Source organism: Miniopterus schreibersii (assembly GCF_964146895.1).
Source record: "Miniopterus schreibersii genome assembly, chromosome: 17".
Taxonomy (NCBI): domain Eukaryota; kingdom Metazoa; phylum Chordata; class Mammalia; order Chiroptera; family Miniopteridae; genus Miniopterus; species Miniopterus schreibersii.
Genome location: NC_138117.1, coordinates 44506190 through 44531768, shown reverse-complemented (window position 1 = coordinate 44531768; position 25579 = coordinate 44506190). Strand labels below are relative to the sequence as shown.

At 44.2% G+C, this 25579-nt stretch overlaps 1 protein-coding gene across 1 annotated transcript in view; it reads left to right on the top strand.

Annotated features, from left to right (window-relative positions):
* The window catches only part of LOC308547092 (DNA mismatch repair protein Msh3-like), a 70125-nt gene that overhangs the window by 43742 nt on the left and 804 nt on the right, over nt 1-25579 (top strand). Inside the window, exons 7-10 of the mRNA XM_081116836.1 lie at nt 2296-2453; nt 13491-13677; nt 16953-17082; nt 22593-22758. Of these exons, the coding sequence (XP_080972962.1) occupies nt 2296-2453; nt 13491-13677; nt 16953-17082; nt 22593-22758 (641 nt within the window). The remainder of the gene's footprint in view (nt 1-2295; nt 2454-13490; nt 13678-16952; nt 17083-22592; nt 22759-25579) is intronic.

The following is a 25579-nucleotide window of genomic DNA, read 5'->3' as shown; positions in this document are numbered from 1 at the left end:
AACATATGGGACTACCTCAAACTAAAAAGCTTCTGCACAGCAAAAGAAAACAGCCTCAAAATACAAAGGAACCCCACGGTCTGGGAAAACATATTTGCCAAGGATGCATCTGATAAGGGGCTAATTTCCAAAGTGTACAAAGAACTCATAGCACTCAGCAAGAGGAAGACAAACAACCCAATTAAGAAATGGGCAAAGGCCCTGAATAGACACTTCTCCAAAGAGGACATGCAGATGCCAAGAGACACATGAGAAAATGCTCAACGTCAATAATCATCAGAGATGCAAATTAAAACCACACTGAGGTATCACCTCACACCTGTCAGAATGGCTCCATCAACAAATCAACAAACGACATGTGCTGGGAGGGTGTGGAGAAAGGGAGCCCTAGTACACTGCTGGTGGGAATGCAGACTGGTGCAGCCACTGTGGGAAACAGTGTGGAGGTTCCTCAAAAAATTAAAAATGGAGCTGCCTTTTGACCCAGTGATTCCACTCCTAGGAATGTATCCTAAGAATCCTGAAACATTCATCAGAAAGGATATATGCACCCCGATGTTCATAGCAGCGCAGTTAACAATAGCTAAGCTCTGGAAACAGTCCAAGTGCCCATCAGTAGCTGAGTGGATAAAAAGCTGTGGGACATTCACACCATGGATACTACGCAGCTGTAAAGAAGAAGAATCTCGTACCCTTTGGGACAGTATGGAAGGACCTGGAAAATATTATGCTGAGTGAAATAAGCCAGGCAGAGAAAGACAAACATCACATGATCTCGCTTATACGTGGAATCTAAAGAACTTAATAAACTGATGAACAGAATAGATTCAGTGACATGGAAGCATGGATCAGACTGATGAATGTCAGAGGGAGGGAGGAGGGCGGGTGGGTGGAGGGGGAGAGAGTGACCAAAGAATTTATATGCAGATATGCACAACCCAAGGACATGGACAGTGGTGGGGAGAGAGACTGGGGAGGGGGAAGGAACGGGGTGGAACAGGTCATTGGGGAGAAAAAGGGACATCTGCAATATTTTAAACAATAATAAAAAAATAAAAAAGGAATTTTTGTCTACCCCAAGGTCATGTTTTTTCTAATAATTCATTGTTTTTCTTGTCTTTCAAACCTGTAATCCACCTGGAATTGACTTTTGTTTGGGATGTAAGTTATAAAATCAAGATTCTTTGTTTTTCTATATGGATACCCTTTTGACCTAGCACCAGTTATTGAAAATGCCATCCTTTGTCACCTTTGTTATAAATTTAGAAACTAGATACACGCAATCTGTTTCTGGACTCTTCTGTTCCTCTGGTCTCTTCGTATGCCTTTGTGCCAGAATTATACTAAGTTAATGCAACATTGCAGTATGGAGCCTTCTAGTCTATGAACTGGTATATACCTTCTTTTTTTTGTTTTAATTTGTCTTTATTGATTTCAGCGAGAGGAAGGGAGAGGGGGAGAGAGAAACATCAGTGATGAGTCATTGATGGGCTGCCTCCTGCGCGCCCTCCACTGGAGATCGAGCCCAAAACTGCCCTGACTGGGAATCAAGCCTCGGTCTCCTGGGTCCCATGTCCATGCTCAACCACTGAGACACATGGTTTATTCCTTCTTTTAAGTAGGTTTTCTTTCATTTCTTCCAATAATGTTTTGTAGTTTTCTGTATAGAAATCTTGTTCATTTTGTTAGATTTATTTCTCAGTGTTTGATTTTTTTTTTATATTGTGGTAAATTATATCATTAATTACAATTTTTCAATTGCAGCTAAAATGTAGAAATAAAATTGACTTTTGAATACTGAACTTTTATACCAGAATATCTTGTTAAATTCATTTATTGATTCTAATAATTTTTATAGATTTGTTTAGATCTTCTAGGAGGACAGTCATGACATACAGGAATAATGAGTTTCATTATTTTCTTTTCAAACCTCATACCTTTTATTTCCTTTTCCTGCATTCTTTTTTTCTTTTTTTATTCAAAATATTACAGATATCCCCTTTCCTCCTCATTAACCCCTTCCACCCCACCTCTACCCTCTCCCCATTCCCTGAGGCGGCTCTGAGAACAACTTTTTAATGCCTAGAAACAACTGTGTGCTGCTAAGAACTTCTGCAATAGCATTGGTCGGGTTGAAGACGGAGAGGTCCTCTCTCCCTCTGATACTTAATTGATGAACATCTAAATACCACAGAGCAGTCTTTTACCTAATGCATCCCCATTTATGGAATCAATTGTAAATATTACCTAAGAGCTCCTTTGGTATAATAGTGAAATTGCTTTTTAATTTTCTAGGGAGACTCAGAGAGAGTGATGATAATCACTGGACCAAACATGGGTGGAAAGAGCTCCTACATAAAACAAGTTGCACTGATTACAATCATGGCTCAGATGGGCTCCTATGTTCCTGCAGAGGAAGCGACCATTGGAATTGTGGATGGCATTTTCACGAGGTAAAAGCCTTCTGTTTGAATATATTCCTGAAATAAATCAAGCCCATATTATCACATGCAGTTTCTTACTATGTACATATTTTGATGGACAGGTAGGTTCTTAAGATAGTTAGAACTTAAGAGTATAAAGAAATCGTTACATCATGAATATTAATCCTAGGAGGGACGTAGGATCATTTTGTCCAGTAGTTTTTCAGTTATTTTTAGTTACTGAATGCTTACTTTAAAAATCTTACGTCAAAGGTTAGTATTTAAACAAAAATAAAAGCAGCCCGGCCAGGTGTGGCTCAGCAGTTGAGTGTCGACCCAGGATCCAGGCGATCAGGGTTCGATTCCCGGTCAGGGCACATGCCCGGGCTGCTGGCTCGGTCCCCAGTCGGGGGCGTGCAGGAGGCAGCCGATCAATGACTCTCTCATCATTGATGTTCCTCTCTCTCTCTCTCCCTCTCCTTTCCTCTCTGAAATCAATAAAGATATATTTATTAAAAAAAAAAAAAAAAAAAGACCTGTTCTGCCTGGATCAGGGGTGGGAAGCCTGGAGACCTGGCCCAGTCCGGAAACTAGTGTATTCTCCCTGTTTGGTAGGTGGGAACTGAGAACAGACTGAAAAAGGCACTGGCCCAAGATAATTCCTCATCTTTTTTTACTAATAACATTGCATACAACTGACTAGGTCTCAGCCCTCAGTATATAAACCTAAATTTCATGCCTTTTACTAGGAATATCACTGAAATACTCTGGTCTCTTTCACGAGAATTCATAGTTTAATCTATTTATATAGGTTTATCAATTTAGATATTATCAGTATTTTTTGCTTTTGAGATTTTTAAAATTTAAGTGTAGTTGGTGCACAGCACTACATAGTTATACTAACTTTGGGTGTACAAGGTAGTGATTTGGCATCTTTGTCCTTTACAGCATGGCCACCCACTAACTCGAGTGATGTCGCTTCAAACTTACCACAATATGATTATTTAAAAAAATGTTTTCAATTACAGTTGATATTCAATACTGTATTAGCTTTAGGTGTACAGATAGCGGTTAGACATTAGATTTATTAGTTCTTAAAATATTATATTTCTTACATTACATTTTTAGAAAAAAAGTGAATATAGTCCATAGTGTATAGTCAAGCTGTGTATATAGAGTATCTTATTTACTATCCAGCTTCATATTTATTTAATATTTGACTCTGGAATCACATCATAATATATCACATTAATGTTGATGTACTTGAGTAGACATTAAAGTACATTAAAGCTTGGTGTTTAATCTGAGAATGAACAGAGCAGCCTAAATTCTATTTTATGCCATATGAACCAAACATGTTATTTTGATCTTCACATATTTGTAAATTAATTCAACATGAGAAATTTAAAGACCCTTTCTTTAGCTTTTAAATCATAATGAACCTTCCATTTTGTAAGAAAAATACACTAGGTATTTTATTTTTATTTTTTTAATATGTTTTTATTGATTTTTAGAGAGAGATGAAGGGAGAGGGATAGAGATAGAAACATCGATCGAGAAGAAAGAAACAGAATCAATGGGCTGCCTCCTGTGTGCCCCCTACTGGGGATCAAGCCCAAAACCCGGGCATGTGCCCTGACTGGGAATTGAACTGGTGACCTCTTGGTTCCTGGGTTGGTGCTCAACCACTGAGCCACACCGGCTGGGCTAGGTATTTTACTTTGGTTATATTATTAGGGAGAGTGACAGAAATGTGATAAAGAGAATAAATTTAAGAAGAAAAAAGCATCTTGGGTAAGGTAAGGGTCTGAAAGAGAATCTTCTTAGGGAGGAGAACACCAGTCAGGGAGATTTTTAGATGCAAGTAATAGAAAAGAAAGTGAAGGTAAACTTTTCTTACAAAACAAGAAGGCTTGAGGTGGGCGGCTGCTTCTGCTGTTTCAGTGACTGCAGTTTCCTTGGCCTGCTACTCACTGAAATTTGTGGGGTGTTCTCTGTTAAAATATCACCTATTGTTCAAGATCTCACTCAGATGCCTCCTTCTTCGTGAAGCCTTCCTCGAGTCCCATAGGAAGTATTAACACCTCTCACCTCTCTATTTCCGTCTTACATGTGTTTTTCCTCTTTTAAAGCTCTTACCACCTTTAGTTTTGTAGGTATTTGTGTACGTTACCTCTGCTATGGTGTTATCTGCTCCCAGAAGATGAGTCTCCTGTTTAGTACATTTCCCTCCCCTCTCTTAGCCTAGGGCTTTGCTCTGTGCATACATAGCAGACGCTCCAGGACAGGGCTGTTGAATGAATTGACCCTTGTGTCAAGATCAGGCAAGGAGACAGTAATCCCATGGACCGTGGCGAGTCCTTGAAGACCTGTGGGTGGGAAGGTAGTGTGACCAGGCGTACAGTTTAGGCTTCAGGAAGATTGGTCTGGCAGCACTGTGAAAGCCTCTGCGCAGGGATGATGTCATGGAGTCGCTCTTGGGGAGATCCTGAGCGTCTTAGTTAGACTGACGGAAATGGAAGTGGGTGGAGAACAGAGGAGAGATGTCGCAGGGTTAGAATAGGCAGGCCTGCCCCCCTGGCTTGGCTCAGTGGTTCCAGCATCGGCCCGTGGACCGGAGGGTCCCAGGCTCGATCCTGGCCGAGGGCACCGACCGCAGTTGCTGGGGCACGTGCGGGAGGCAGCCCATCCATGTGTCTCTCCCCCTCTCCACTCTCTGAAAAGCAATGGAGAAGATGTCCTCAGGCGAGGATTGAACGAACAATAAAAGGAGTAGACAGGCCTTAGCGGTGCAGCAGAAGAGGCAGCTGGATGAAGGCTGAGCCTGAGCTTGGTGGCCACGGCAGGGGAGGGGCGGCGCTTTGGGGACGCTGCAGGGGGCACCGAGCCTGTGGCGCGGCGAGGCGGCCGTCGCATCCCACGTCCCAGTGGAGGCTGCGGTGGCATCGGCCGCGGCAGCACTGGCGGTGCCGCTCCTCTCGCCCTGACTGGCAGCGCAGTTCACGGAGTATGGGGTGACACGGTCACCTCCCCAGCTCAGCGACTTGTAATGACTCTGTGTCACGTTTTACAAATTTACAGGTGACAGAAATCCCCCCTCTCGACGATGTTATACTACGCATTGCTATTATGTAGCGTGACTTTACTTCTTATCACGCAGGGGCATTTCTCTAGTTCATGCGGATCAGCCCTTTGGCAGCTGCGGGACCTGCTGTGCGGAGGTGCCTCCACCTCCTGAGCCAGAGCTCCACCCGGGATGCGCTGCCTGAGTCGGAGCCCTCAGCCCCTCTTCCTGTTACCATGGGAAAGGAGCCTGTGTGGAACATGTTCAGTTGTATCCCAAGGATGTTTACTAGGATGTTTTCCATTTATTTATTATGAAGTATTTCAGACATAATCTCCCGTGTAGCTACCACCCTACTAGAGAGATAAAGTATTGGCCCGGCCAACGTGGCTCAGCGGCTGAGCATCGACCTGTGACCCAGGAGATCACAGTTGGATTCCCGGTCAGGGCACAGGCCCCGGTTGTGGGCTGGATCCCCAGCAGGAGGCAGCCGGTCAGTGACTCTCATCATTGATGTTTCTCTGTTTCCGTCTCCCTTCCTCTCTCTGAAATCAGTAAAGCTGTATTTAAAAAAAAGAAGATAAAGTATTGCCAGCACACGGGACCCTCCAGCCTCCCTAACCCTCGTCCGCTCCGCCCTGTCCCGAGTAACTGCCCTTCTTGGCTCTGGTTTTCATCCCATGAATTCCTCTGTAACTTTACTATGTAGGTATTTTTTTTGAAACAATACATAGAATTGTTTGGTATGCTTTTCAGTTTTATATGTACCATATCACACTATGCAAGTGACTTTTCCCCCAGCAATGTTATATTTAGGAAATTCGTCTATATGAATACCTAAAATTCTAGTCCACCTGTTTTTTCTCTAATGATGATATTCCACTGTATGCATATACCAAAGTTCATTTATTTTCGTTGATTTATATTTAATATGATGCAGATGTATTGCAAGTGCAAACAGTCTTGGTACTTGTCTTATACACCTCCTAGTGCACAGAAATGAGTTTCCTGAGCCTAGGCTTTGTCCAGGCGCAGGGCTGTGGGGTGAGGAATGGACATCTTCCTTATTCGGAGAGGCTGGGCCAGCTCAGAATCCTACCAGCAGAGTGCGAAAGTGGGACCTGATGCTTTAAAATTAAATTAGAGTGAGAAATACCCATTGGATGATGTGTCTTTATTTTCTCCAAAATTTTTCATAAGGATATTTTATTTTTATTACTTAATATCTTTTACATGCAGTGCCATCACATAACTCACTTTTTGTTCATGCTAAGAGATTGTTTTCTCTGCACTCACATGCTGTGCCTGTTTACAGAGATGTAAAACAGCTGGTTGGCTTCCCTGAGGAACCTCCAGGACTCCTGGCATCACCAGTGGCTGCTTCCTCTTTAATTCCTTTTTGTCTTGACTGCCAAGAAGGCAAGAGCTAAACCTCAAGGCTCAGGTGTAGAAGCAGATTTGTGTTGATTCCCCCTCTCTTCTTACCTGGGAATATGTCTCCAGCATGGTTCCTGTAACAGCTGCGTCAGAAGCAGGGGTGCTCGTTAGAAATGCTTCTTCCTGAGGCCTGGCACAGACCCGTTAAACTGGAATCTCCAGCGTGAGACCCCAGAATTTGCACTTTAAAAGCTCATGCGAAATTCGCTGTCTTAAATTTCAGAATCTACTGTATGGTTTGTAATCCTGGTTTCACATGCATTGTGATTCTTCCAGACTTAGGAGCTGTTGTTCAATTTCAATTCTTGACATTTTACAGAAGGAAAAACAGAATCAAACATATTGAGATTTGCTTGTAATGTGAGTTCAATTTTAAGGATGCCTCATGTTCCCCTCTGTTGATCTTACTGATTGTTCTGATTAATCTTACCCTTCCTTTGATGGCCTTGGTTACTGGTGGTTTTCACAGATCTAGTTAAGGTTGGTAAAGAGCATTTGCTCTGTTGATTATTTCCTTTGACATCCTCCAGCTTCCTCGCAGAGTGGACTAGTGGATGTGTTAAGAGAACGATTTGCCCGGTGGGTACATTGTGGGTTCCCTTGATAGGAAAGCACTTGTGTCCTTCATAGATGGTCTGCATGTGCTTTGTAGGCGGTTCCAGTGAACAGGGTATCTTATGAGCCGATACAAGTTTGGCATTTTCCTGGATTGCTGTGTTGATTCTCAATGTTTCAGTTGAAATTGAAAGATTGCTACAGTGGTTTTTGCTTGGCTGTATTTGCAGTTCAGTGTTAGAGCTTTTGTAAATTGACTTTGCATACTATAGTGTGATCTGATTGCAGCTGTTACTGAAAACAATTTTACTAGAGAAGGAAGCTTTTTCTTGTCTATTATAATAATTACATTAGTGCTAATAAAGTATTTTTGAGATTGGTGAAAGAAAGCTAGTTATTTAACCTGGTAATTACTTTGTTTTAATATAATGATAAAATAGGACTATAAAGTATTTTTAAATGTATCATTTGTGATTTTAAAAAATAACATTTGTTTTTCTAATTATCCTGTAATGCTTGTTCATTGTGCAAAACTTAAAACTATAGAAAAGCTCGAAAAGGAAAAATATTAAATCACCTATAATTTTACCACATGAAAATCATTGTTCTTTAGATATATGGCCTTCCAGTCTCTTACAAAATGCACACATATACTGATAAATCATTTGTGGTTTCATTCCATTTCTGGGTTAATGGTTATATTTCATTAAATGCAATACAGATCTACTTCACATTTTTATACCCTTTAAATACCATGCACATCTTTTATTTTTAATTTATCTTTTTTTTATTGACTTTATCTTTATTGTTGAGACCATTACAAATGTCTCCCTTTAACCCCACTGATCCCCTCGACCCCACATCCATCCCACCCCCACACCCTCCCCACACCAATGTCCACATCCCCATTACAGATGTCCCCATTTTTCCCCATTGATCCCCTCCACCGTACACCCCTCTCCCCAGGCCTTCACCACACTATTGTCTGTGTCCATGGGTTATGCACATATGCATATAACTTCTTAGATTAATCTCTCCCCAGACACCCACCCACCACTGTCTTCCAACTGAGATCCCTCAGTCTGTTCCCTGCTTCTATGTCTCTGGATCTGTTTTGATCATCAGTTTATTTTGTTCATTAGATTTCACGTATGAGTGAGATCATGTGACTGGCTTATTTCATTTAGCATAATACTCTCCAGGCCCCACCATGCTGTCTCAGAGGGTAAGGGATGCTTCGTTTTTATAGCTGCATAGTATTCCGTGGCGTAAATGCCCAAGAAGATGCTTGATATGATTTCAGTCTTCTTGAACTTGTAGAGACTTGTTTTGTGTCCTAACATATGGTCTATCTTTGAGAATGACCCATGTGCACTTGAGGAGAAAACGTATTCTGCAGCTTTGGGGGAAATGTTCTATAAATCTCAATTAAATCCATCTGATCTAGTGTGTCATTTAGAGTCACTGTTTCCTTGTTGATTTTTTTGTCTGGAAGACCTATCCAGTAAAGTCAGTGGGGTGTTAAACTCCCCTAATATGACTGTATTGCTGTCGATCCCTCCCTTAAAGTCCTCCAGAAGTTTGTTTGTTTGTTTGTTTGTCTACCAACCTGTGAGTCTTTTGTTCTGAGTTGTCTTTGTAAACAGCATATATTTAGGTCTTGTTTTCTTTTTTTTTCTTTTTTTAATATATCTTTATTGCTTTAAGAGAGAGAAACGATGAGGGGGGAGAGAGAGAGAGAGAGAGAGAGAGAAACATCAATGATGAGAGAGTCATCATTGATCAGCTGCCTCCTGCATGCCCCCAACTGGGGACCGAGCCGGCAACCGGGGCATAAACCCTGACCGGGAATCAAAACCTCGATCTCCTGGATCCTAGGCCGATGCTCAACTGCTGAGCCACTCCCAGCCAGGCAGGTCTTATTTTCTTATCCATTCAGCTACCCTGTGTCTTTTGATTGGGATATTTAATCCACTTATATTTAAGGTTATTATTGATGGGTACTTATCTATTCCCATTTTATTTCTTTATGCCTATGTTTCTCTCTATATATTTCAAGTTCTTGTTACAGCAGTCCCTGTAACATTTCCTGTAGTCCTGTTTTTTTGGTGATAAACTCCTTTAGCCTGTTTTTGTCTGGGAAGATCTTTATTTCACCATCTATTCTGAATGATAGCCTTGCTGGATAGAGTAGTCTTGGTTTCAGATCCTTGCTTTTCATTACCTTGAATACATCATGCCATTCCCTTCTGGCCTGTAGAGTTTCTGATGAGAAATCAGCTGACAGCCTTATGGGAGCTCCTTTGTAGTAACAGCTTGCTTTTCTCTTGCTGCCTTTAAGATTTTCTCTTAGTCTTGAATTTTCAGCATTTTAACTATGATGTCTCTGGGTGTGGGCCTCTTTGGATTCTTCTTGCTTGGGACTCTCTGTGCCTCCTGAACTTGTGTGACTTTCTCCTTGACCAGATTAGGGAAGTTTTCTGCCATTATTTCTGCAAACAGATTCTCTATCCCTTGCTTACTTTCAACCTCCTCTTGCACTCCTATGATGCAAATATTGTTACATTTCATGTTGTCCCACAGCTCCCTTAGACTGTCCTGTTTTTTAATTGCTTTTTCTTTTTGGATCTCTGATTTTTTCTACCCTGTCTTCCAGTTCACTGATATGCTCCTCAGCTGCCTCTAATCTGCTGTTTATTCCTTCCAGTGTATTCTTTATTTCTACTATGTCATTCTTTTATTTTTTTTAAATATATCTTTATTTAGATTGCAGAGAAAGGAAAGGAGAGGGAGGGGGAGAGAGAGAGAAACATCAATGATGAGAGAGTCATCATTGATCAGTTGCCTCCTGCACGCCCCCAACTGGGGATCGACCCCACAACTGAGGCATGTGCCCTGGCTGGGAATTGAACCCTGACCTCCTGGTTCATAGGTCAGTGCTCAACCATTGGGCCACACCTGGCCAGGCTGCTATGTCATTCTTAATTTCCTTGATAGTTGCCATATCTTTTCCATGTTGTTGAGAATCCTTACAATCAGTATTCTGAACTATATATTTGATAGATTGCTTATCTTCATTTCATTTGGCTCTTCTTCTGGAGACTTCTTTTGTTCTTTCACTTGGGGTTTGTTTTTTGTCTCCCTATTTGGGCTGCCTGTTTGGATTTGTTTCTGTGTGTTAGGTAGATCTGCTAGGACTCCCAGTCTTTTGGATGGTCTCTGGTGCAGGCCAGTGTCCGATGCTGTCTGTGACTGACCTTGAGTACCCTGTTTGAAGCTTTCCACACTCCACAGCTTGTAGTTCCCTCTGCTGGGTCTGGGTGTGTTTGAACAGGACCAAGATGCACACCAAAGTCTGCTTTTCCAAGCCCTGGGTCCCGAAGCAGATCAGGCAAAGACTCAAATCACCCAGAGGCTGTTATTCAGTCTCTTAATGAGCCTCAGGCCTAGGGTGAGCCTAGGGTGGGGTGAGAGGTTTTCATTGGATGGGGCTATTGCTCCCCCCCCCCCAGGTAAAAGCCACTTGGAAGGTAAATGTCTGCCTCTGCAGTATGGGGGAATGACTCGGCACAGGAATCCAGAGGGGTGCCCTCTGAGCTCGATCTCCAGAGTTCCCAACCCTGGATTCTCCTCACAGAGCTGCAGTCCACTCTGCCCTCCCTGTGCTGGAGCCCAAGGTGAATGGCTGCACATGAAACTTTGTGCATTGGCTCTTTAAGTGGGTACCTGCAGTTCCAGGCGTCTCTCCCTGGCCGACAGAAACCCAGCTGCTTTTCACAGCCAGATGTTATGTGGGCACCTGTCTCAGTTCTTGTCTCTTGGCTGGGGAGCCCAGCCTGGGGTTTAGGCCCCAGAGTCCTCAGTAGGAACCCCCCACAGCTGAGATCTCCCTCCGGACCTTCAGCTGTTGCCTGTGGGAGCCCAGCTAGCCCTCTTTGCGCCTCCACATTTCCTACCCATCTCTATGCGGTCTCCACGTTTCCTCCTTGGTTATGAGGGTGCTCCCCAGCTCGTCTTCAATTGCAGTTGATGATTCAGGGTGGTTTTTCTATATTTTAGTTGTCATTCTAGTTTGGTCCCAGGAGAGAGTCAGTGTATCTTCCACTGAGTCCGCCGCCATCATGGAATCCTTCACGCGATTCTACACATCTTTTAATAATTGTTAATAATTGTTATTCTTTTGCAGCCTTTTCTCTTTCTTCGACTTTAAATTTTGTTTTTTTCTTCCATACTTAACGCCATCTTTCTCAAAAGTTAGAGTACTTTGTTATGCAGGAGATTATTTTCCTTTTGTAAAATTTACTTAATACACAAAAAAAAACACACACAAGAAATGTAGGTTCCCATACCGCACAGAATTCTGCATAGGTGTTTAGCGAAGTAAAGTGAATAGAACATCTTCAGTCTCAAAAAGAAGAGAAAACAAGCCGGCAAGAACCCTCCCGAAAACATCTAGAGGGCACCGAGGGCGTAATTCCACTCATAGGAGGAGCCTAGAACACATCATTCATAGACCCAGAAAGTAGATTTTTTTTCATTTAAAAAATCATTATCAGGTTAACAGCTACAGAAACACTTCCAAAACTGTAGTAAAATGCAGTGGCCAGGGGCTGAAGGCAGGGAGGAGGGGTAGTTATTTTTAATGGGTGCAGAATTACTGTTTTGCGATGATGAAAAAGTTCTGCTGGTGGATAGTGGTGATGACCATACAACGTTGAGTGTGCTTCATATTACTGAGTTACACGCCTAAAATTGGTAAGTTTTATTTATTTATATAAAAAAACCCACAATTATTTTAAAAGCCCTTAAAGTATGTTAAAACTGATGCAATATAAATAATCATTGCCTGTGTTTAACAATTTTTATATTTAAGCTCCAATTACTTAACCTTCAGTATGAAAACCTCACCCCACCCCCACCATAATTACAGTATTTCTCCCTCATGTTAGCATTTTACTTACAGAAGGCTCAGAGATTGTGATTTGAAGAGACAGAAGCCCACCCCATTTGCTATAATTTAGCAACATTTAGAATGTTATCTGAAAATATCAAGACCTCATAAAAACAAACTTTTTTAAATATATCTTTATTGACTTCAGAGAGAGGAAGGGAGAGGGAGAGAGAGAGAAACATCAATGATGAGAGAGCCTCCTGCTCGCCCCCGACTGAGGATGGAGCCGACAACCTGGGCCTGTGCCCTGACCAGGAATCGAACCGCGATCTCCTGGGTCCTAGGTCGATGTTCAACCCCTGAGCCACGCCAGCTGGGCATAAAAACAAACTCTTATTCAAATTTTCATGAAAATGTTCTTGATTTTAGAAACTAACTCAAAAAAGTAATAATTTATTTCCTCCACTGATGCTTTATTAAGCTTTGTTGATTTATAAAAGGGTTATAGGCAAGGCAGGAATAGGGGATAGAACGATTAGTCAGCCACCACAGGATAACAAAGGCTCTAAGAAGTTTACAGCAAAGAAACCTGTACGTCCTTTTACCCGTTTCTTGACATCGCCGAGAACTGTGTTCCAGGAAGTTAACTTGAGGAACCTGTATCAGGTGTCTGAGGTTACTAAACCTCCATAATTCTAGTTTTAGTAAGAAAGTGTCATTTTAAATAAGTTATGTCAACATGGTGCTTTTAATTTGAAATATCAGTTAAGAAAAGACTGGAAAAAGTCTTTAATTGTACAATATCCTCGTACTTGCGGATTTTAAACACAGTGACACAGAAAAGCACTGTTTTCTCCTGTGAGTACCAAAACTTTGGTCTGAAATGGTCAGGAAAAGGCAGTCAGAAGTTTCCCTTCTTTTCAAGAGCTCTGTCCAGCACTCAGATTCTTCTATCCGGGATGTTTCTGTAAGGTGCAGTTTGATGTTAGGCACTCTTTATGTCCAATACGTTGCCTTTTGTTTAATGTAATTTCAGCCGTTATTGGCTCAAAGTGTATAGACTCCTAACGATCTTTTATATTTATTGTTCGAAAAATAATGCCTAGTTTCCTATTTGTAGGATGGGTGCTGCAGATAATATATATAAAGGACGGAGTACTTTTATGGAAGAACTGACTGACATGGCAGAAATAATGAGAAAAGCCACGTCACAATCCTTGGTTATTGTGGATGAACTGGGAAGAGGGACGAGCACCCATGATGGGATTGCCATTGCTTATGCTACACTTGAGCATTTTATTAGAGATGTAAGTATCTTGCATATTTTTTGTACATGAATGGTACATACTATACAAATTGTTTTCCTGACTTCAGTTTCTAAATATTCAAAATCATCTTTAATTTTTACAATTGACGCTATCCCTGCAATTGATTTATTCAAGTGCAATACGTTGAGCTCCGATACATGGGCCCTAATTAATTATTTGTAATTATTTGATGTGCCTCCCTGGCAATATTTCCACCAACAACTGTATCTTATTGTTGGTGGCAAGCTCTGTGTCAAGAGCAGGGACCATCCACCTGCAACCCGATCCTTGAGGAAAGAGCAGAAAGGAGGCGCTTTTCAGCCTGCGGACTACATTTTGCAACAGTCTCCTGAGCGGCCTGCGCAGGCCTTTGATCTCGGCTGGCCCTTGTTCCAGTGCCTCCCTCCCACACTGCGCATCTGTCCTCAGCGCGCCTTCCAAGCAGCTCAGTGTGAGATTTGGATGGTGTCAAACTTTCAATCCCAGGCGTCTCCATCAGACTCGGCTTTTGTTTACTCTCTCTGTGTGTGTTCATTTTGGTCTCTCTCCCTCCCTGCCCTGAGCCTTGGCTCCCCTTCGGTTTATCTTTTTCTGTTTTGTTCCCCATTCTTTCACTCATGTCTCTGTGTCTTCCCCTCATTTCCATTTCTTCCCCTCTTCTTTAAATAGGCAATCAAAGCATATTTTTAATTTTTTTTCTTTTTGTTGAGATTATTACAGATGTCTCCCTTCTCCCCCCCCTTTGCCCCACTCACCACATTGTTGTCTTTTTACTCAAGATTTCTTAGCAAAAATAATATCTCTTTTTCTTTAAACTTTGGTGGCCCTCAGTTTTTTTATTTAAACAATTAGATTAGTTAATGATGACATGTTTTCTACTGTGAAATAAATACCTTTATTTTTCTTTAAGAAGAAATACTTTATTTGCGAAAAGATACAGCTCAGAAAGTTTTCTGTAATTATCATAGAAGGCACACATGACAGGGTTAGTGAAGTCCTAGCACTGCCTCCAACACACACTGTAAACACCCTTCAGAGCCTTCAGGAAAGTGTGGCAGGACAGAGTCTGCCACCTTGAGTTTGATTTTACTGTTTCTGCTCTGCAACACTGTATGTTTTACTGCGGCTGAATACAAGTTACTCCAGAGCGTAGTGGCTTAAAACAGCAGTCATCGTTTATTGCCTCTCATGGCGTCTGGAGGTGAGGCATTAGGGCCCAGCCTGGCCGGGTGGTGCTGGCTCACGGTGTCTCCTGGGGTTGCAGTCAGGCAGTCGGTCAGCCAGGGCTGGAGCCACCCGAGGGCTTGTTGGGGTGGGGTGTCCTTCCAGGGTGGCTCACTGACACGGGGTGAGCCGGTGCTGGCGCTTGGCCAGGACCCTCCGTTGCTTTCCCGGTGGGCCGTCCGCGGGGCCGCCTCGGTGTCCGTTCAGAAGGCGAGAGACCACGGTGGAAGCAGCAGTGCTTTCTGTGGCCGAGCCTCGGGCGCCACGCACTCCCGCGGCCGCCTGCAGCCCACGGCCGCCCCGACGGTGGGAAGTGGGGAGGGACCCCGAAAGGCTGGACAGTGGAGGGGAGATACGGGAGCCATGCTGGAGGCTGGCTATCAAAATCAGTTTGGTAATATTTCAGAGATTCTTTTAGGAACCTTCAGGAACAAATTATGACAATTGAATTTGTCACATCTCTAGCAGTTTGGGGATATTTTAAATGCTAATGAAGAAAGTGTTATTTTCAGATAAAATTTACCTTAGAGGTAAGTCATTGAAGAGGATTCTTCTGGAACAAGTCTCCAACCTTTTTATGGATGAAAATACTTATTTTCATGGTGACCTTTTATTGCTGAGATGGGGAAGAGAGGTCCGAGAGGAGTAAAGGGGGAGGCTGTGTGTCGCTGCTGCTGCAGGTTAGCACAGCCCTGAGGGAGCAGGGCCGGAGCAAACCCGTCAGTCCGTCCGTCCCTCAGCTCAGGAAGGGGCGCGTGGAGAGACCCTTCAGGGAGGATTTTAGGAGGAGCTTGTCAAAGAAACCCTGCTTAGTAGCTTTATTTGTAATTATTTTGAGAGAGAAGGCCCATGCCCTGACCTCCAGTCGGGTGAAGGAATGGCAGAGGAACCAGAACTGGAGCCTTCAGTTTAGGTACCCTCTCCTGGTAATTTCAGGCCAGGATTTGGTATTCACTTCCCTCAAGGTAGGGATTTCTAGAATGCGTAATAATGTAGGCTTTAAAATAATGCTTGTTAAAGAATCCATTGAATCCATATTGATACCAACAAAATAAAAATAAATTTTAAAATGGTAGGGGTAGGGTGGAGATACGGGAAAGAAAGCACTGTTTATAGAATGCCAATTAATAATTATGTACAGAATGTGGGGGTTTTTTAAAAATGTTTAGTAACTACCGTAATAACTGATTCTGGCAGATAATAGGTGGTAAAACCTTTGAATGAAAGGTTGTTGGAGTTTCAAAGTAATGAACTAATGATCTTAATTACAAAGGAGGAAGGTATCAGTACGTGAAGGAATCTGGGCACCCACTTAAACCAAATAATCAAGCTTGGCACGCCCAGTGATGGGTCCAGTTGATGTGTGCTGCCAGGTGTGACGACCTGGAGAGGGCATGTCACCCACACAGATACGTGACGACCTTGGCAGTGAGGTTTAATCCGAATCTCATCAGGAGGAAACAGTCAGTCAAACCAAAATTGAGGGACATTGTGCAGAACAGCTCTCTTAGATACTTCAGACATGTCAGTGTCATAAAAGACCAAAAAAAGGGCTGGGGAACTCTTCCCGAGTAGTGGGAATTAAAGACGTGCCTGAGCGCACTGCATGACCCCTGGTTGAAAAAAGAAAAGGACACTTATAAAGAACATTAGAGGAACCGTTTAGGGAAATATATCGGCTGTATGTTAGCTAGAATAGTAATATACCAGTGTTAAGTTTCTTGAGTATAATAAATTTTATCCTGATTAGGGGAATGTATTTGTTCTTAGGAAGTAAGAATCAAGTATTTAGGGATGAAGTGTCACGATGTCTGCCATTAATTTTCAGATGGACGGGGGGGAAGTGTGTGTATGTGTGTGGAGTGGGGAGGGAGGGAGGGAGACACGGCAAAGGATTGATGTTACCTGGATAAGAGGATGCGGGTGTTCATTTTACCTCTACTGCAACTTTAATGAAAATTAAACATTTTTCAAATCAAAATTGGAGAAAAGTTTTAATTAAATAAAATTTAAAAATAAAATAACATTTATCATATGTCTTGTTACTTTAGGTGCGATCCTTAACCCTGTTTGTCACCCATTATCCGCCAGTGTGTGAATTAGAGAAACGTTACTCCCAGCAGGCGGGGAACCACCACATGGGCTTCTTGGTCGGGGCGGGTGAGCGCGGACCCGAGCCAGGTATGGACCGTCCCGCGGTAGGTGCAGCCAGGGTGGGGTTGGCTTTCGTGTTTGATAACTTAAAGTTTATAAGAACTTGAACTTACTGTTCATTAATAATAAAAGCTGTGACTGTTGATCGTAAATGACATTTGTCCAAATGTTGTCTACGCTTTGGGCCAGATGGAACTCGCCCGTCCTTGCCGTCTCTGAGTCTCCCCTTATTCCTGACTCGCTTTTTCACAAGAAGAGGGTGGGGTGGGGACAGTAGGTTTTCCTCTGAGACTCATCTCAGGAGAGATGCCCTGACAGTCAGGGCTCGAGTATAATTAGCCGTCTTTTGAAATGCCCAATATTTTCCCAAAACATTATTTAGCATTAATTACTCACTAAGAGCCATACTCCGTGTGGACATAAGGACACTGAATCTGACAGGTGAGTGGCTGCCGTGCTGGCCACTGGGTGGGGCTGGCCGAGCCCGGAGTCCGTGTCCTCGCTGCCGGTTCTCTCTCCACTCGGCTAGGACCGCTGCGTGGCATCTACAGTGTTGCCCCAGCCTTTCCGATTACTCATTTAGTGTCACAGGAATGAGATGTTTCATTAAGAAGAACACCATTAGCCAACAGAAACAAATCCAAGTGCGGTGTGTAACGTAGTAAATCTTAGCGTGAGTGCCTTCCTGTGGTGGCAGTTTTTTAAAGCCACCAGTATGTCGGCCCGTGATGGTTTGCACAGTCGATGTGCTGCAGTGGAAAGTCCATTATCCAGGACACTTCAGAGTCCAAGTTTTGTTTTGGAAGAGCAACAAGTATGGACCTGAAAAAGAAATCGGGCCACGAACCCAAATAAAACAATGCACTGGGCCCAAGATAAAGTAATGTGAGGCAGCCCTGGCCTTTCACCACCATGCAGGCTTGAAAAACACGTTATAAGTTCCCTCGTGGAAGCAGTTTCATGTCTGTTAATCTGCATCCAAAGTGACAGGAGGAGCTTCTAGGCTGAAACCCGGTGGGATAAGCAAAACAGGTCCAGTAGGGAAGGGTCGGTGATAAGTATTTGATGTGAACTGACTAACCCGGAGCCTTACATCTTGTGTTTGGCATTTCATTTTACTGATTTGGAATTTTGTTTGTGAACATAATTTTAAAAATTACGTGATGCTTCAAGGCTCGAGCTACCAGGCGGCAGTCCCTGCGCCTGAGCCTTCCCCGCACGCGCCCTCCCATCTCCGTCAGAGCTCCTGCTTTCGGCCCTCCCCTTAGCTTCTGTTTGCTTCCTCTCGGCTCATCGGCTCGGCTGAGTGCTGACCGACTTTCCATTCTGTCAGACGGAGCCTCTGGCTTTCCCCTCACCCTCGCCCCAGTGCAGTTGCATTTTTTTATTTTGTTCATGTTCCTTATTTTCAGTTATTGCCAGTAGGTATTTCTTTCTCATGAACCAGGTGTGAAGGCAAAGTGCACTTTCTTTCACAACATTTTCTGTTTTCTTAAAGGTAATAATTGCCTTGTTTTTATTTTTTCATTTCATTGTTTTATTTGAGCCTGTGGTTGAATCTCCCATATCCTCCAGTAGCTTTGTAAAACCCCTCTAGACATTTCTCTCCATGACTGAGTCTGCCGGTTCCACCTTTCCCCACTGGGGTCATTCCTCCCGGAGCCCTCTGTTCTCCTGCCCGTCTGACCTGATTACCCCTCGGCCGCCCAGCTGTTGTCCTGAGACCTGCCATACCGCCATCCTAGGAATTCTCTTACCCTCTCTACTGCGCATTTGATTGCAAGTAACAGAGCACTGGACTCACGCTGGCTCCAGCAATACAGCTGTGTACAGCCTCCCTTCACAGAAGCCTCCAAGGAAGAGTGGCCTCAGCTCCTCTTCGCAAACCTCCAGGCTCCGACTCCTGTTCTGCTGGCTTCGCCGTCGGGCCAGTGGCAAGACGGCGGCAGCCCTTTCGGGAATTGCATCCAGACTTGACGGTGTCCAAAGGCAGAGAAGGGTCAGCATCCCCTGTGACTCTGTCTTAGGAGCAAAGGACCTTTTCTCAGATGCTCACTAGCAGCTCGTCACTGTCCCATCTCCTTTTCAGAATTGAATCACATGCTCATTCTTAAATGCGAGAGGGGCAGGGTGGCTTTGATCTGCCTAGATTGTAGTCAGGGTCAACTGAGAGCTGGATATGAGAACACTTCCCTGAGTTAACTGCTCAGGGAGTTAATTCCTTTGCCTGAGTGAGTCAGCGTGTCTTCATTGTATCTTATACTTGATTTATAATTTAGCAAGGGCTAGAATTTTAGGTTGAAAATCATTTTCACTCAGATATTTGAAGCATTGCTCCATCGCCTGCTCACTTCCAGTGTTATTCCATCTGTTACCTCTAACCTAAGTCATCTGTCTAAATTAGGGGCCATTATAGCTCATCAGTAAAATGCTCCAAATCCCCTTTTGAGTGTCTTCCAGGACACTGTGTTTATCCATTTACCATGACCTGGTGGATAAAGCAGTGGACCTGAGAGAAACCTGTGTTTTAGGCTGTTCCAGTCTCTAAAATCTGGGGCAAGTCTCCCACCTCTACATTTTAATGGGTCTGTCCTCAAAGTGGCTTCAGAACCTATATGATCAGGATGCGTCCCTTTAATAACTGCCTGTAGGAGTTTGGCTGTAAAACGATCCCACTGCTTCCCTGTAACAAGCAGAACGTGGGTTACAACTTCCCGACTCCCTCCCGCTGTGTCAGGCGGGCTTTTCAGGGCACCCATGTGAGAGTGTCACAGCTGAGCAGTGCAGTTCTTACCACGGCTTTCCGTGGGGGGCTGTGGAGAAGTGGGCTGTGCTCTCCGCCTCCACGTTCCCGCTGCACCGGTGCACGCCCCCCGCCCGCCCGTCACGGGGCAAAGGACGGGCGGGGCCCGCTTAGGTAGACCGTGCCCCGGGTGGTGCTGGAAGAGCGGTCACTCACTTTGATGGTGTGAAAACTACCATAACCAGCACTGAGGTATGTTAGTAAGTTATTCAGAACAATGTAACATTTTATATACTTAGCTGCTTGATGGCGATATGAAATGTAAAAAGCACTTTATAGCTGTATATACTATATTTTATATATAAAGCAAAAAACATGTCGGCAAGGCAAGGTTTAAGTAAGGGGTTTTGTGTCTGTCCATCTGTCCGTTTATAATCGACAGATAGATGAATGAATCTTTATCAGAAAGACCAGCATGAGGCTAGGTCATAGAGGTGAGTCCAGGGCGCGGGAGATCAGTTAGCACTAACCCAGTGGAAGTGATAAAGAGAATGTTTGTCTGAAAGATGAGAAGAGCTGCTTTCTTCACAGCCGACGGCTGCTCACGTCCCTCCTGGTCCGTGAGCACGCAGGTGAGACGTGGGGTCGGCGGCACTGGCTTCCCCGTGCCTCCGTTCCTTGTCTGTTCCCGCCCACTTCCTCACCTGTTCTTTGTGTTCCTTAAGTTTTATTTGGAGGCAGAAGGTATTTTTGGTGCTTTGTAACGTGAGTTTTAGTCTCTATCTTTGCACCTCCCACTGCCAGCACCCACCATTAGAAAGGTATTATTTTCCTAAAGGAAAATTCCATTATCCGGTTTTTCTGTTGTGTTCACTCTTTTGATGTTTTAATTTTTAGCTGATGAAAGACTAATGCAGACACATTTATCACATGTGTATGAGGGGATCAGAAATCATTGTAAAGTGGTTCCTGGTGGACATTTTTGCAACACAGTGTAATTATATTGAACTTTATAATAAAAGTTGCATAATCCTGAGTTGCTTTAGGTTTATCAAAGATTAAACTGTATGCAGTATTGTGTTTGTATTATTGTATTTCATTACATACCAATTCTTTAAAAGTTTTTCATTCATATGCGTGTACATGTGTAGAAGCCTGGGTTCCCCAGGAAGCTGAACCTGAGATTTACATACCAGAGGTTGCTGAATGGTGCCGGCACGGTCCCGCCTGAGGGCAGGATGGGCTGAGAGGCAGCCGTAAGGCTTCAGCAGCCCTGCAGAGAGCTCAGGCTGGGCTGGTCCTTCAGAGTTCCCGCAACTTGGGGTGAGGGACTCAGGCCTTAAACCCGTTATCAGTTATCCATTAGAGCATAACAAATTACCCCAAACAGAGCAGCTTAAAATAGCAAACAGATATTATCTCCTAATGCCTGTGGGTCAGGAATCCAGGGACAGCTGAGCTGATACCTCTGCCTGAAAATCTCTCAGGGGCTACCAGCAGGTGTTGACTGGGGCGGCAGCCCCTTCAGGGTGTGACTGGTGAAATCCGCCTCCCCGCCGGCCTCCAGGCCCTCACGGGCTGCGGGCCAGGGGCAGGTTCTTCCCATGTGGGCCTCTCCACGCAGCACCCACGGCAGGGCCCCTGGCTTCCCTCGGAGCCAGCAGGAGCCCCCGACAGGCCGCGATCTTTTGTGTCTAATCTCAGATGTGACATCCCATCGCTTTTGCCGTATTTTGCTCATGGAAGCAGGCCACTGGGTCGAGCCTGCACTCAGGGAGAGGGGGTGACACGCGTGAACACCAGGAGGCAGGGATCTCAGAGGCTGCCCCCGACCTGCCCAGCTACCAGTCACTGGATGCAGGCTGCCCCGGACGATGGGCCGTGACCGTGGGGGAAGCAGCTCCCCTCAGCTAAGGCAATTCCTAAAGAGGCAGGAGCTGGGGGCCTGGCCAGCAGCTTTTCTAACAGTGGGGGCAATAAAGCCATCCTTCCCAAGTGGGACCTGGGTGCTACTGATCAGCACCCACCTCGACATGTACTTGGTTACTAGGATACTTAATAAACCAGAATTTCTCTATCTTACTTAAACTGCAACATGTAATGTCCCCTTATGTTTTTGTTGCTGTTTTGTTTCTAGCACATTTAGGAACAAACCAGTTTGTTTAGTTACTTAACTGTTTGGACAGTTCTTTCACCATAGTAACACTTTTAAACATCTGTTTTTAAAGGAGAAATTACAGTGCAGCACGTATCAGATCTCTGTTTGATACAGACGTTCACTTCAAGTTTTTCAGTGAGCAGCATAAAACTAAGTATTTCTTAGCTTGCAATGAATCATTTTTATTTATTTTATTTTATTTTTTTAAAAATATATCTTTATTGATTTCAGTGAGAGGAAAGGAGAGGGAGAGAGAGAGATAGAAACCTCAATGATGAGAGTCATTGATCAAGCCTGCAACCCGGGCATGTGCCCTGACCGGGAATCGAACCCTGATCGCCTGGATCCCAGGTCGATGCTCAACCGCTGAGCCACGCCCGGACGGACTTTTTTTTTTAAAAACCATTTTAAGCTAAAAGATCCTGAATGCAAAAGCATTTTCAAAACAGTTTTTATTCTTTTTCTGGAAATGTAAACTTGATCAAAGGAGCTACCCGGCGATAAGGAGCGAGGGTTTCGTTTTCAGATTAGAAACTTTAATAAAGTTACAAGAACTTAGATACTGTCTTCAGTCCTCTAATTTCTTCCAACTTTCAGGTCGGTTTTCATCTGTTTTGGTTTTACTTTATTTTGCAGGTGAGGAAGCCCCTGGTTCTGTCACTTTTCTTTATCAGATCACCAGAGGAATGGCAGCGAGGAGTTACGGACTGAATGTGGCTAAGCTGGCAGACGTTCCTGGAGAAGTTTTAAAGCAAGCAGCCAGCAAGTCAGAAGAGCTGGAAGGATTAGTAAATATGAAGAGGTCAGAATGATTGTGTTGCTTTTTTTTATTTATAACGAAACCTTCCAAGTTTTCCAAGGAAGAGGCTTGTCCTTGGTCCTGTACGTGAGCATCTCTACCTTTAAGTACCTTTTCAGACACAAACATTTAATCACAGTGACATGGAAACAGCTCTCCTGAAGCGGGTGAAATTCAGCCTGCTCCTCTAGCCAGATTGTCATCTAGGAAGCTGCTAAATTGTTTTTCTGTCATTTTTTCTAAAGAATTGTTAACTCCGTAATGTGTGCCAACACATTAGTTGCTTAAAACATTCATTTGTACAGAAAAATTACTAAAAAAGACACACCTCAATATATAAAACCTTTGGGGTACCTCTTTCCCCCCCCACACGTTACATTCAGATATGCAGTGGTTGCATTCAGAAATTAGGACTTCTGTCAGGACAGAATGGAAATCGTATTATGTATCTAGGTAATTCTGGACAGTCTCTACATGTCACTTTGTGGGTTTGTTTTTGACAAATTTTTCATTCTAAACCCAGCTTCTCTCTGTCCCTAGACTACGTATGTGAATGCACTCCACCCTTTACCCTGGATGCCCAGCCTGGATATAGTCAGTATATAAGCTGTTCTTAAGATGTACCCAAGATATACTTTGGAAGACATTCCTAGGAAAATATCACATAAATAAATAATAAATTACAGTATTTTGTTCCCCAAATACAAGATTATATTATCAAACCACATAAGCTCTCATCTACCTCCTGCCCCACTCCTGCTCGACCTGGAGATTCTGAGGTGCCTGGGGGGTAGGTTGCTGGGCAGGTCGGGGGCAGCCTCTGAGATCCCTGCCTCCTGGTGTTCACGCGTGTCACCCCCTCTCCGAGTGCAGGCTCGACCCAGTGGCCTGCTTCCATGAGCAAAATACGGCAGAAACGATGGGATGTCACATCTGAGATTAGACACAAAAGATCGCGGCCTGTCGGGGGCTCCTGCTGGCTCCGAGGGAAGCCAGGGGCCCCGCCGTGGGTGCTGCGTGGAGAGGCCCACATGGGAAGAACCTGCCCCTGGCCCGCAGCCCGTGAGGGCCTGGAGGCCGGCCAGCAGCCGCTGCAGGCGGGAGGCGCCAACCTGAGGCCCCCAACAGGAAATCGTGACCACATCTTTTTATTTTTTTTTAAATATATCTTTATTGGTTTCAGAGAGAGGAAAGGAGAGGGAGAGACAGAGATAGAAACATCAATGAGGAGAGTCACTGATCGGCGAGCCCGCAACCCGGGCCTGTGCCCTGACCGGGAATCGAACCCCGATCGCCAGGATCCTAGGGCGACGCTCGACCGCCGAGCCCCGCTGGCCGGCCGTGACCACATCAAGTGCTGATACAGTTCAGTTACAGAAACAGTTGCCGACTGTGCTGAAGCGCAGCTGTGCAGCCGCGGCTCCGCCCGGGCCCCGCGCCTTGCGGTGCCGGCTGGGCGGCAGGCGACGTGCGGCTTTCTCTCCTGGGCCATCTGTGCAGCGCCAGATTAGGAGGGGTGGTGTAATCAGCAACAGCCTATTTCTAATTATAAATATTTGTAATTATCCTATTTGTAACTATTGTTACAAAATATTTAATACAAAATTTTTCCAAAGAGAAAAGGAATTATCTGTGAGTCTGAAAATAAACTTAGCCCTAAGCAAAATAAGCCAGTCAGAAAGACAAGTACCACATGATCTCACTTGTATGTGGAATATGATAAAATAAACTGATGAACAAAACAGATCGAGAGACACAGAAGCATGGAAGAGACTGAGGGATCGCAGAGGGAAGGTGGGGTGGGAGTGGGGAGAGATTAACCAAAGAACTTGTATGTCTATAAGCATCACCCACGGACACAGACCTTGCTATGGGGAGGGCCTGGAGGGGGTACAGGGTGGAGGGGATCAATGGGGGTAAAAAAAGGACATCTGTAATACTTTCAACAATACAGATAAATTTTTTTAAAAAAGAAAATAAGCTTAGCCCTAGTTCTTTGCAAAGTCCAAAGACAACTTTAATTCCTCTTTGGTTGTCTTAACTATGATTTTCCTTTTTCCCTGAAGAAACTAGAATAAAACTTTACTACAAAACATGCACTGCTGGGTGTCAATAGAATATATTTTATACTTGTTGCTACTATATAGCCTGTAAATCAAGAGTGATAAAATTCACAGGTGACTTACAAATAAATATTTTAACCCTTCCAACTACTGTGTGGCATTCTGAAATCTAGAAAGTTACCTTGACAAACAGAGAATTGTAGGAAAAGGTTGTGTTGGGATAAAATCTGCTGACTTATCAGGACATGATATTTATTATTTTACCTTTTCACTAAAAGTGCTTATCTCATCAGTTCCGTTGGCCAGATCTGTGCATTGATGTGCGTTTGTTACAGTGCTAATACCTGCTGAATGTAACCGCAGCGTCTGCAGCAGCCTGGACCGGCCTCAGCTCCTGTTCCTGCTGCTGTGTGTGCATGAGCCCATTTAGTCCGCGGCAGCCCGGAGAGAGGGGCTGTTGTAGGCCCACGTGGCGGGTGGGAAGCTCCCCGAGAAACCGGGTCGCCCGGGAAGCTAGTGGCCGGCAGCGACTGGAACTGAGAGACCGCTTCGGACCCAGACACACAGCGGGGTCGCTCTCTGCAGAAAAAAGCAGGGCTGTGTTATGTTGGCACTTTACCCGTTAGTTAGCTTTATTTTATTAAATCAGTTTTACTTTTTATCCTGTGAGCACACTCAGCCTCTGGCTGAGTTAGAAGAGGGAGGAACGGAGGCGGCCCTGAGAACCCCCCGACGCCACACCAGCCCCTCCCGCCCGCAGC